Source organism: Pelodiscus sinensis, chromosome 3 (assembly GCF_052426305.1).
Source record: "Pelodiscus sinensis isolate ZL-2025 chromosome 3, ASM5242630v1, whole genome shotgun sequence".
Taxonomy (NCBI): domain Eukaryota; kingdom Metazoa; phylum Chordata; order Testudines; family Trionychidae; genus Pelodiscus; species Pelodiscus sinensis.
The window spans coordinates 125,381,395-125,394,832 of record NC_143054.1 but is presented as its reverse complement, the minus strand read 5'-3'; the positions used below and the strand labels follow the sequence as shown (position 1 = coordinate 125,394,832).

Genomic DNA, 13,438 nt, shown 5'->3' with positions numbered 1-13,438 from the left:
CTCTTTGTGCTCAACAAAGTCAACATTCTCTATTAGAACTATAAGATACCAACTTTGCTAATATTAGCCAAAAAGTCACCACACAGCAATTTCCAAAGCCATCTGCATCAAGTCATCTAAACAGCCAAAACAGTAGCAGACCAAGTAAGAAGAGTTTTCCTTTTATATGACTCATTCATAGGATGAGGAACCTTTTTAGGGTTGGGGGCCACTCACCCACAGAAAAATCAGTTGGGCAGAGAGCAGTAGGGGCTGGTATGCCAGCACAGGCTCCCCAATGCTGGCGGGGAAGAGTCCTGAGCGCTGGATCCAAGCAAGCCAGGGACTGCATCTGGCCCCCGGACCTTAGGTTTACCACCCCTGATGTAAGCAAATAAAATCTCTATACAGGGTCAAAGAAAATATTCAGTGTCAGCTCTTTAGGATGTTCCAGTTGCCCCAGCACTAGCCTTGCCAATAGGTCCTGATTTTGACATTCCCATAAGCAATGGGAATCATGCTGGACCAGAGTGTGCCAGACTAGAGACGTTCAGTCCCTACTGATGAACCAATTGTCAGAATTTAGAATTTTAATTCTTCCTTCTCCTGGCATTTTACACAGGAATCAAGAATTCAGTCACCCCCTAAAACACCTCTGAAACAAGGAGAGCTGTTTTCAGGTGTATTTTCCTTCTGAAGGAAACAGAGATTTTGGCCCTATACAGGAAGTCCCTGGGTTACATCAATCCGACTTACGTCGGATCCCTAGTTACAAACGGGTTGGGGGGGGGGGCAGCTAGTGCGGGGTGCCCGGAGGCCACAGCCTGGCGCAGGGCCGGGTGTTTAACGGCGGAGGCGGATTCCCCTTTAAATCTCCCCGCCTGGACCCCCCCCTCCCCAGGTCTCCCTCTTACCACAATGCACCGGGCGCGCCGGGCTCCCTCAGCGCCGCATGAATGGAAATGCCGCCGCCGGGGCACAGCTAGTGCGGGGTGCCTCCCCCACTGTCGCCGCCTCTGGCGGCGCGGGGGGGCACTTCCCCCCAGCAGACCAGGGAGACACGGAGCGGCTTTTCTCGCCGCGGAGGACGCGGGCGGCGGGACCAACCCAGCAGCGCCCCAGCTGCTCTATCCCAGGCATCCAGATTCAGCCGCTGTTGAAACTGACCAGCAGCGGCTGAATCAGAGACGCCTGGGGCAGAGCAGCTGGGGCGCTGCCGGGTTGGTCCAGTAGCGCCAAGGAGCAGCGCTGTGGGACCAACCTGGCAGCACTCCAGCTGCTCTGCCCCAGGCATCTCCGATTCAGCCGCTACTGGTCAGTTTCAACAGCGGCTGAATCTGGACGCCTGGGACAGAGCAGCTGGGGCGCTGCCAGGTTGGTCCCGCTGCCCGCGTCCTCCGCGGCAAGAAAAGCCGCTCCGCGTCTCTCTGGTCTGTTTGGGGGGGGGGGGCCCGCTAGCTCCGCGTCTCCCTGGTCTGTTGGGGGGAAGTGCCCCCTGCGCCACCAGAGGCGGCGACAGTGGGGGAGGCACCCCGCACTAGCTGCGTCCCGGCGGCGGCATTTCCATTCAGGCAGCGTTGAGGGAGCCCGGCGCGCCCGGTGCATTGTGGGACTGGGCTGGGAGTCCCGTTCACGGGAGGAGGCGGAGGAAGGGCGAGGAGCGAGCCAGTAAGAGGGAGACCTGGGGGGGGGGAGGAGGCAGGCGGGGAGATTTAAAGGGAAATCCGCCTCTGCAGTTAAACACCTGGCCCTGCGCTGGGCTGCGGGCTCCGGGCGCTGTAGCGGCCGGTCGGGGTGCACGGGGCACGCTTGGCCCCAGCCCCAGAGACCGGCCGTGGGGGGGGGGGGGGGCCGGGGGAAGGGGATGCGAAGCGCCGCCGGGGCCACTTTAAAAAACTCCCCGCACCGAGGCCGACTTACATCCAAATTCAACTTAGCATACCAGTTCCGACTTGCATACAAATTCAACTTAAGAACAAACCTACAGTTCCAATTTTGTACGTAACCCGGGGACTTCCTGTATACATTTCTTTCAGTTCTATCATGGACAGGTTCCCTCCTGCCCTCTTCATTGGCCATGAGAGCATTAATTGGATACATCGGTTTCCTGACTTCCGTTCCTATAAATGGAGCCAGCTTTGTGACCTGATAATAGAATCAAATGAACAAACCTAACAGAAATGATGATCTCCCTCATAGCATTCTATTTTGGCCAACAAGTTTTCTTCTCAGCTGATGTACACAGGATGGCTTCTCTCAAACTTTTATTTGTCTGTTAGAAAACAATCAATTTATCTCACCCACAGGTATTTTATACACGCACGTGTATTATTAGAAAAATATGCTGTAGGTCCACTTGCCCTTCTAGTGCAATATGCTTCTAGTCCCATTAAGGGCAGAAAAGGAGCTGGAAGGAAGTTCTGCTCCCCAGCTTGTATACTATAGTGAAGACCCAAAAACAGAAGGATAACTAGAGATATAGTGACCATATCAAACATTTGGGATAGGCGGAGGTAAAGCAATTCTGAAGGAAGAAGGAAAAACTGTGTTCCTGGAAAGAAAAGTATATCAAATCAGATAAACAGTACGCAATACAGCTAGACAGAGCAGAAATCAGAGCACAAGAGACAGTCAAAAATAGTAAGGAAATGACCCAGAGAATTAAATGGAAGGATTGTTGTTTAGAAAACAATATAGTAAAAACAAACAGGGAAACAGCTAAATAGGAAAAGCAAGAGTGGATTCTGTTATAGAGTCAGCAGCAGATTGTTAGGAAAAGTAATGAAAACAGGCATTCAAAACTATTTCAACAAAGGCTTTATTATTGTCATCAAGTATTAGTCTAGTTATCAGTCTTTATAACCAAGGCAATCTCCATGGTCAGGGCATGTTGCGGAATGACTATCTACTCTCCACAGTCTGGATTGGCCCAGTATCCAGTTTTACATTTGTTTTAAGTCATGAAGAAAGAACTTTCCTGAGGTTCATTTTCATCTGGAGAACTGTAATTTATGCACATTATGCTCCCACTGAATATGTTCAAAATGAACTACAGGTTGAACATCTCTAGTCTGGCACCCTCGGAACCCGACCGGTGCCGAACCAGAGAATTTGCCAAACCACAGAAGGTCAATAGCAGCATTACTGACTCTTCCTCTGCTTACTGGGCTCTTAGAAGACATTTAGAGGTAAATTAGAGCTAAATAACAGCACAGAACACTGAGAGCCAGCTCTGGTGGCTGTAAACAAACTTTATGGGACCGCGGGAAACTCAGCGACATCCACGGTAAGTGGGCATCCAGTTTACTAAAATAATGCTGGACCACGGATGTTGCCGGATCAGAGTGTACCAGGTTAGAGAAGTTCAACCTGTATTAGAGATCACATCATCAGATGACAACTGATTGCCCAGAGTTTGGGACTAATGATAAATGCTTTCACCAGCAACATGATCTGTGAATACACGCTAATGGACATACGTTTAGTTACAGCGTGTGGTGGTCAGTAAAAACATACAGGTATTCATACGCTCTAAACTAAATTAGGTTTATATCTGTATACAAAGTAGTAAGATTTGCATACACCAACAAAATCCCAGCAGCGTCTCCTTTCATACTTTATGCTGCGAAGAGTATGGCTCCTGAGTCCTAATCCCATGAGAATTCTTCACAGGTTTCTGAAGATTAAATATAATCATAGAAATGGAGGATTGACAGAGACAGAGAGATTTCACTGGTTCCATGTGCTATGGCAACATCAAATAAACCTACACCATCCCTCCCAGGAATTTGTCCAAATGCTCTTAAAAATCTCCCGTGAAGGGGATTCCACAGCCTCCCTTAGAAGTCTATTCCAGGACTTAACTATTCTTATACAGCAGAGTCCCTATTATCCGACGTAAACGGGACCAACACATGGTCGGATTACCGAATATGTCGGATGATAGGGACTGCTGCCGGGGAAGAAGTGCTCCTAGAGAGCACGGAGACAGCTGCTGCTGCTGCCGCCAGGGAAGAAGCAGCCCAGGCAGGAGCCGCATCAGCAGCTCCAGGGCACGAGGCGGGAGAACGGTCCCACTCGCTGCCCCGTTGTCCCGGGCAGGAGTGGCAGCAGCTGCTCCAAGAGAGTGACGGGGCAGCAAGCGGGGCTGTTGTCCCCGCCCATGCTGTATCTAAACCTGCAGCTCCCAGAGACCAAGTCCCCAGGAGCTGCAGGGTCGGATAAAGCGGAGTGTCAGATTACCAGGAGTCAGATAATCCGGACTCCACTGTAGTTAGAAAGTTTTCCTACATCTCACCTAAATCTCCCTTGGTGCAGATTAAGCCCATTACTTCTTGTCCTACCTTCAGCAGCCATGGAGAATAATTAATCACCTTTTTTAACAGCCCTTAGTGTGACTGGAGACTTATCAATTTGGTCTTTTCTTAAGACTAAATATGATCAAGTTTTTTAAAAACTTGCCTTACTGGTCAGATTTTCAAAATCTTTTATCATTTTTGTTGTTCTTCTCTGGACTTTCTCCACATTTTTCCTAAAGTATGGCACCCAGAACTGGACTCAGTACACCAGCTTAAGGTCTCACCAGTGCTGAGCAGAGTGGGACAATTACCCCGCTGTATAATACATACGCCACTCTTGTTAAAATACTCAGAATCATATTAGCCTTTTACAAAACTGCATCACATTGTTGACTCAAATTCAATTTGTGATCCACTACTACCCTGCTATCACTACTCTCTGAAAATGGTTTGAAGATGAAAAGCAGTAAACAAGCACCAATTATTTTTCTTAAGTCTATAAAGAGTTGAACCTGCCATTTACCCATAACATGGTAAACTCTACCCTAGTATTGGGGTGGGTCTATTCTAGACATGGAAAAGCTTTATTTTATCATCTGTCATCTCCCTGACAGTGCAGGATTGTACAGTAACTAATGTTTTGTCCAGGCAAGCTGTATGTGTCACAAGAAACAGAGTCTGTAATTGTACCACTCCCCTTGAGAGGCTGACATAGTCTGAGATCTCCCTGCCAGAAAGTGCCTCCTCTTCCGAATGCACATTCAGCCTATTTTTTAATTTTACCTTTAACATTAGTTTCATCCCTTGTTATAATCCTCCATCCCGCCCTTTGGTGTCTGCATTCTTGAAATATTTGTGGACAGCTGTGTCCCTTTAGCTTCTATAGTGAAGGATACTATAGACATGGGTTTGAAAAAACTAACAAGTTCCTGGGGAAGAGGGGGGATATGTTGCCAGTGGAGCAGAGACCCAGAAGCTCTCAAAAGGGAAACAGAGAGAGTGCATGCAAACACTTTCCATTCCCATCACTGGAGAAGGGATAATCAATTATTTTTTGTCAAGGCCCAAATTTCTTGCTCAAAGTGTAGTCAAAAGTCCAGTCTACAGAGAAAATAATAGAAAAAAAATAATAAAAAGAGTTTGAGGTCTGTTCAAAAGTGTCTGGTGGTCTGGATTCGGACAGTGGTCTGCCTATTGACTACCCTGCATTAGAGGGTTCTCTTAAGGGATAGGAAAGGGTTTTTCAAGCAACATGACAACTAGCCAGAGAAAGAAACAAGCTCGTTATTTTTATTTCATATGATGCTATGCTTCTGCAGCAGAAAATTGTACTGGATTCTCCTGTTCATACCTAATTTCCCACTCTTAGGACTTTTCACCGACAGTTCTCACCAGATTTCTCTCTCCCATAGAGCATAAATGGGTGTTTCAGACTATTTCCCAGATTAATTAGCTTACTTTTTCTCTACCCTTAATCTTATTATCCTGCTGTTCACATTTCTGGTTGAAGCTCCTTTACATTTTATTTTCCCCACTACTGTTTGTAATTCCTCTCAATTTACTATTTGAAAATTTCCCTCTCACAAAAGAAAGTTACACTATAGAAACTAGGTATGTTCTGCTACTCCTCTGATGAGAATGCATAGGAAACTTACCAGTGAGATTAGCTGCCATCTCTTCAGTACTCTGACACAGCCTCAGCCCTTGTTTTAGGGGACCTTCTGAGTCCACATACTGACGGCGTTTGAGGTAGCAGGACACTGCCATCTGAATCTGTTCTGTGCGTGCACGTTTCATGACCTCAAAAAAAAATAAAAATAAAAATAAAAATGGCAGGGCATAAAAATATGGTTTATAGGTGGGTTATGTAGCTTTTTCTATAAACATAATATGTGCATTAAAAGCGACTAAAAATAAATTGCTCAACACTTCCATTACAATAGCAACTACAAAGTAGGGATATAAACAGCTACCTGGTTAACCAGTAAGCCTTAGTTTTACTGGAGAAGTAACTGGTTAACAGGAACCCCACGTCCCAGGCAGGTGGCATCCCAACCAGCTAGCCATGTTGCAGTGTGAGTCCCACAGCTTCTGTGGGGGCAGGCGGGACCCTGACTGGCTGTACTGTGGCAGCAGCCCTGGCCCTACTGTGCCCCGGGTGGGGACAGGTAGGATTCTGACCCCGCAATGCAGCAGTCCTGGTCCCACCAGTCTCTGGGTTGGGGCAGGCAGGATCCTGGCCTGCTGTACAGAGCTGCAGCTCCGGCCCCGACCGTACCAGACCCGCATCCTGATGAGGACAGGCAGAACCCCTTCACAGGGATTACAGTTAACTGGTTAAACATTTTATCTGGTTAATTGTTTAAACACTATTTTATATCTCTACCACAAAGGTAGATTCTTTAGCTACCGATGTATTACAGATATAGTGCTCCTCTCCCAATTGCTCAGTAGAACTGGACACTGACAGAGTAAGAGAAAACTACAGTGGTTGGCTTAACGATTTTATTTAGCTAAAAGAACATCCAATATAAGGTAGCAAAGGTGACTTGCAAAGTTTGTTTTTTAAATTGGGTCGTGCTTTTTTCTCACCCCCTTTTTCACTGTGATGTTTCAGAAGGGCCTGAAAAACCATATTTCTCTTGCTTGCTTTTTTGCATTAGAAATTCAGACTCTGTGTAGCCACAGGAATGAAAGGTGTTCAGCAAAGGAGGGAACAGATTTTTAATCATACTATGTAGAATTTATTAAAGGGTGTTTAAGGGGCAAGAGCTCACATTATGCAATTTTTGGGACTTCCAAGAGGTCCTCTAGCAAAACCAAAAAAGAACACAGTTAATATTCTTATTATTTCAAATGTAAGTAGCAGAACTCCCTGCACTTTCTCTCCCTTGCCTCCCCCCACTTCCATCCAGCCCCTCTCCCACACACCGTTTTTGGGCGTTCCTTCTACGTAAAGAAATAATACAAGTTAATTAGAAATCCTATGCAGTAATCTGTCAGTGAATATTATACACATTTTCTAAAAGTGTCATATCTCACCTGCCTGGGACCCAGCTGACCCTGGGCTCCGTGCGGCACTGCTGCTTTGAAGTACGCCCCGCTTCTCCCCTCCCCGCATTGTCTCTATCTGCTAGAGGCAGTAAGCGAGGGAAGCAACTAGTCGACTATTCTGTTGACTCTCCGATAAGCATTTGCTTATCGGATAGTCGACTAGTCCTTAACATCCCTATAACTAAACCACGCTGTCACTCAATCTGAAATACATGCATCTACAAAAGGGCACTGCACTGATTTAACTAAATATGTTTCTAAACTGATTTAGTTAAATCACGGGACAAACTGTGCAGACCAGCCCCAACCCAATGATTCAATATGGAATAGAACCCATCCATTGGAGTCTTTTTTTTCCTTTAGTCACAACCTTACATTTCATTACCACAACTAATATGAAGCTGCATCAAGAAGAGGTGCAATTGTTGAATCAAGGTGGTGACCACTGGAGAAGAGGGTAAGTTTGGGGCCACGGGAAAGAAAAGAGGATTGGGAATTTTAGGGATATTGGACCAATTAGATTAGGCCATGCAATACTGATAATTACTGGCAGCTTATTCTTGCTTAGACGTCTCATAGCTTTGGGGGTAACAGGAAACCCTAACATTTCACATATGTAGAGCCCTGTGGGACACAAATTTTCCCCCCACATCCGATCTGCAAAAATGGTCTACAGATATAAAGCAGACAGCCACAGATTTTACTCTTGGAGAAATTCTACTCCCAAAACTAAAAATTCTGCACCAATTTTTTTTAAATCTGTGCACAATATTTTCAAATTCTGCATTACTTGGCATATTTTTGTCACAATAATGCAATATAACCAAGTGTGATTATGTTGGTAATTTATTTAAATTATAATGCAATGGATGGAGAACAGGAGTGGAAAACATTAAAGGATATTACCAAACTCTCTTTAATAGAAATGTAGCTAGTATTGACCCTTTACTTCTAGTTATTAGTCAACAAATATGTGCAGCCGTATGCTCAGTTTTACATCAGAGGTAAGGCTATAATTTTGTCATGGATTTTTTTAGTAATAGTCACAGACAGATGACAGGCCATGACCTGTCCCTGACTCTTATTAAAAACGTCCCTGACAAAATGAGGAGGGTCCAGCACCGTGCCCTCGATCCTGCTCCTGAAGCAACGCAGAACTGCAGGGACCTCATTGCCCAGTAGCTGGGCAGGGGGGCCGTGGCTGCTTGCAGCAATTCAGCTGCTGCAGCAGGGACCCCTAGCAGCAGTGGCAGGGCAGGCCCAAGGTCAGTGCCAGCTGGTCAGTTGGAGAGAATCCCACAGCTGCAGGAGTCTCCTGCTACCCACGGAATCAGATCAGCTGCAGGGTCCCTAATGTCATGGAGTTTGCTTGAAGTCATGGACGTTGTGGCATTAGAGATGCAAAAGGTTAATTAACCAGTTACCTAGTAAGTATGTGCCTTACCCACAGGCTCTGCCCAGCCAGAGCAGCCGCCCATCCATGATTTAACTGGTTAACTTCCTAAACAGGATTTTACGTCCCTAGCTGACATAGCCTTTATCATAGGCAACTGAAGAACAAGTGAAGACTAGGGACTCAAACTCAAAATGTATACTGGCTACTGACCATCTCCATAATGTAGCAAACAGTTCATGGAGCACATTTTGATAGGATTTTTTTTTTTAAATCCAACATTTTAGACCACTTCTAATCACTAAAGCACCATATGCATTTATAAGGTGGACCTGTCCTATACAAAAAGGCTTCTTTACACCATTGTGGCAATGTAAAGGAGTCATTACACCTATTTTATACTCCTGGGGGAATTCACTAAGAACAATGAGAACAATTCACTAAGCAAGTTGGCTGCTACATTCTGCTCTGCCTGAGGGAACAGAGCCTGCCTCACGCCTACCTCTTTAAAACCACCCCAAGTCCTGTCCCTCCATGCCAAGCATGCTGCAATAGCAAGCAAGAGGGACAGAGTCTCTCTCACATACACTATTGCCCAGTTCTTCTTCCTGCACATACAGACCCGGCAGTGATTTGTATCTGCTCTGGGTGCCCAAACCAACCTGCCTACCCTGCCAGGTAGGCAGTGCATGACCACTCTTGCAGCTTGCCTCTGCTTTCCCAGCAGCGGGCGGGGTGGGGGTGGGGGGGCGCATTATAAATTGTGCACATGCTCAGTGATGCAAGGTTTTCCTCAGGAGTAAGATTTGCAAGGCTCCAGATACAAAAGTTTTATCCACAAATATAAAATGGATATGCCAGGCTCTATACATTTGAAGGCAAACACCTACTCCCTTTCATGCCCTCCCTTGCCTGCAACAGTGCAGGGATTCACACTTGGAATGACATTTCCTGATAATACTTGTTTTTCTGTTCATACAGGGTGATTTAAAGTTTCTAAACAGAAGCTATCTTGTTGCTCTACTATAGAACAAATCCCCTAAAACACTACAAATGCATGACATTACTGCTATAGGTGTTTTTGCAGTCCAGCTGCATCTCTCCAGAAAAGCTATTTTTGCTGCAGCTGTTTGCAACTCAGCTCTTTTACTGACTACCAGACCTGATTCCTCAGTACTAAGGATAGTGCTATAGAAGCAGGGAAATCATCCGCAATTAAAGACACAGAACCCACAACAATATTCTTAATGATACTGTGATTTTGATGGCCATTGCAGAGAGTACAAAACTTTGAACATAAGCAAGCAGCCCTTCAGAATGCCTTCAGCAGGGTTCAAGTTAAGCCAGGTCAAGCGAGGTCAGAAACCCAGATTTTTTTTCTGTCAGACATCTTGTTCTCCAGAATCTAAACTTTAACCTACAAAAGTATTTTGCTTTCAAAATTGTGAAGAAAGTTTTCAAAATGTGAAATGACTGTAATAGATGCAACGACCTGGCTGAGTTTGCATAAAGCCTGAAAATCATTCAGAGGTCTGAGCTACTTGAGTCTTCTTAATGGGGCATCAATTTAAGAGCCCAGTGGTGATATATCAATATTATTAACGAATCTACTGCTGATCAAAAGAAGAAAACAAAAAAAGGAGATGAAAGAGCTACACAGAATTAAATCTGCTTGGTCTGGTGTCATGAGGGGTTGGTTTTTTGTTTTTTAGAGACACCAAAAGCCCAGAGGAGCCCACGGGATACTCCAGGTGCACAGAACTCAAGCCAAGTTTCCCTTCCCCAGAGCAACAGGAACTTAGTCTAATTTGTGGGGATCCCCTGCTTCTCCTTCTGAAAGCTCTCTGCAGATGCAGGCAGACCCCATGACAGTTAGGCTCCATCCATGTTATCAATCTTTTCTTCATGCTCACAAGGACTAGTAACAATTTTTCAGAAGTCAGCTTAGATTTTGAATTCATTACATGACTGCAAGGTGCTGGGATGTCTATTTTTGCTATGAGCAATGTATCCAAGCCTCAATATGAAGAGTCAAACCACCTATTTTGAACATCAGCAGATTCTACTGTGAGAGGCTTCTCAGGCCTTGACTTGTAAGCAGAGTCTCACTGCCTTTTATCCCGAAATTGAGTTCTTGCTTTCAGGACACTGTTCTATATCTGAAGGCCACCAAAACTGGAGCCCACGTAGAGTACAGAGAAACTTCATTTTTGTATCAGGCCTTTCACACAAACTGAAATCCCAAAAAACTTTACAGAAGTAAATGGACACTTCAGGTAAAAAAAATTCTTATTTGTTTCCATTATTTTTGCCTATGCAACTAACAACTGAGATAAATAAATCTTGAAGAATCGAATTCACTATTTATGCTGCTTAACAATTCCACGTTTGTTTACTCTTGCTCCCTCCTGCAACTTCTCATTACTTAAATGTTTGGGTCACAAATAATGCAGGGAAATATTTAATTCCTAAAAATGTACTGGAAGCAGTATATTAAAAAAAATATTTCATTTTTACAAATTCTATTTTTGCTCACATTTAACTTAAATGTCTCCATATAAACAGTAAGAGAAATAAAGAGGTTCAGGTAAGAGATACAAGATACATTTTAAGCTGAAATGGAGATTTACCATAGTGCAGTAAAATTAAAAAAAAGTGTTTCAGATGGCAGTAACAGCAAGTGGACAGCTCTGGGCCAAATCCAGACCACCAGTTGCTTTTGAATGAACCATCTTTTTATTTACTTATTATCATTACTATTATTGAGGCGTGAATATCATTTTTTGGAGTCTGGACCTTAACCAAGAAATTTGGACCTTGACAAAAAATAATCTGATTACTCTGCAGTAAAGCATACCATTATACCCAACAGTGGAGTTTGTCTTAAGAAACAGAAGAGACAGCCATTTAATAGCAGTGTCAGTGGGAGTTGTGTCCACTTATGTCAGACCTGCATTTTGGGCACAGTTCATAGCATAAGCTTGACAAATTCCATAAAAGAAACTTCAAGAACAAGATTAAACATTAAGCTTTGTCTAACTTATTTCCTGTGTACTACATGAACATCAATTCATTTTCTTTCCACAGAAAGCAGATCAACCGCTTCTTTTAATTTCTATTGCCTATTATTCTTCCTTAAAAGGAAGCTGGGGGTCAAATCTTACACCAAAATTAGGTTCTGTAAAACCGAGTTAGAGCAACAGACCCATTTCCATGAATTTCCCTTTCCCAATGGAAACACCTCGGACAACGTGAAGAAGATCTACTGAGCTTGAAGGACAACTGGGATACTGCTGGAGTCAGACAGAAGTTTTGTCTCAAGACAGAGTAAAGTAGAGGAGACTTGTAGATGACCTACACTCTACTCGGAGTACAAGGGTTTAAGAAGAAGAAGAACGGAAACGATATTTTTAAATAGTAACTTTCCTTTGCAATATTTGCAACCCAAACAAAACACCGCTGACTAATTGCACGAGGATCAGAAAGTGAAAATGATATTTTTCACTGCGCAAGAGTAAAAAATTTTTAAAACAGTGACATTAAATAGATTGTTAATAAATCCTGATTTTTTAACAATTTCAGGATTTATTTACAACCCATAACAAAAGCTTTGTTTTTACATTCATGCTATATTTTGGAAGGTGTCTATGTAATAATAGCAATTTGCAGCTCCCTATATAGCACAGAGTAATTTATAATGCGCTGCACCACAATCTGGGAACGCAGCTGGTTTTTTCCCTTTCTTATGCATCAACAGCACTCATGAGATGAGATTCAACAGATCAACTTTTGACTTCAGTGCCACTTGGGCAATCTAATTAGCCTTCAGTACGGCTACACAGGTGTTCCAGAGGGCAGAACTGGGCCTGCAGGGCCAGTTCTGATGGAGATAGGGAAGCCTCAACTTGACCCTCATAAGATCCCAGATCGTGGCTGCAGGAGTAGTGGTTACAAAACTTATGGTTTTGCTGCATGTAAGCTCAACTCTTGTTACCTAGGAATCATTAAGAGACAATAATCAGGGAGTCCCAGCGGGGCCATTTTTCAAGGCAGAATCAGTTTCTGATACTCTCTCCACCACCACCACCACCACCACCCCACTTGCCCAAGCCTAATACAATCACTGCGGAGCACAGAAGGGGGGAAAGCCACGGGCACAGCAACCTGGGGAAGTCAGGAAGCTGGGGAGGAAGGAGGAGATAAAAAAGCAAGAGAGAGCAAAGGAGAAGCGGATGGGGAGGCAGAGGCGGGGAGGATCCTCATCCCGCTCCCTGCCGGTGAGGCTGCACCGCTGCTGCGAGGGGAGGCAGCTGGTTCCCGTCCTTTGGCCGGCGGGGGCAGCTGCATGCACGGCGCGGTGCATCCCCAGCCCAGGCCTGCCTCCGCCTCCCTCCCAGGGCCCGGGACGGCTGCCGGGCGCGTTGCACAGGGGAAGCCTGCTGGCGCGCGCCGCCCGGGGGCCACTCACTGAGCATCGCAGGCGGCTGCTGCGGCGGCTCCTGCTGCGGGCACGAGGCGGGATCCTGGGCTCGCGCTGTCACTGCGCCCGCCGGCGCGAGACGCCGCTCTCCTCCTCCGCCGCCGCCGCGCGCGCGCCGCCTGCGCCGCCTCCCCTGGCTGCCGCGGCTGCTGCCTCCCTCTCCGCCGCGGCTCGAGGCAGCCGCTCCATGACTGACTGACACACCGAGAGCGAGGCGGCCTGGGGGCGGCCTCA

The 13,438-nt window shown here is 45.6% G+C and overlaps 1 protein-coding gene across 1 annotated transcript in view; it reads right to left on the bottom strand.

Annotated features, from left to right (window-relative positions):
• TAF5L (TATA-box binding protein associated factor 5 like) overlaps positions 1-13,337 on the bottom strand; it is a 38,662-nt gene extending 25,325 nt beyond the window's left edge. Inside the window, exons 1-2 of the mRNA XM_075924723.2 lie at positions 13,193-13,337; positions 5,933-6,077 (exon numbers count right to left, since the gene is read on the bottom strand). Of these exons, the coding sequence (XP_075780838.1) occupies positions 5,933-6,074 (142 nt within the window). The 5' untranslated portion in view covers positions 6,075-6,077; positions 13,193-13,337. The remainder of the gene's footprint in view (positions 1-5,932; positions 6,078-13,192) is intronic.
• Positions 13,338-13,438: the final 101 nt, after the last annotated feature.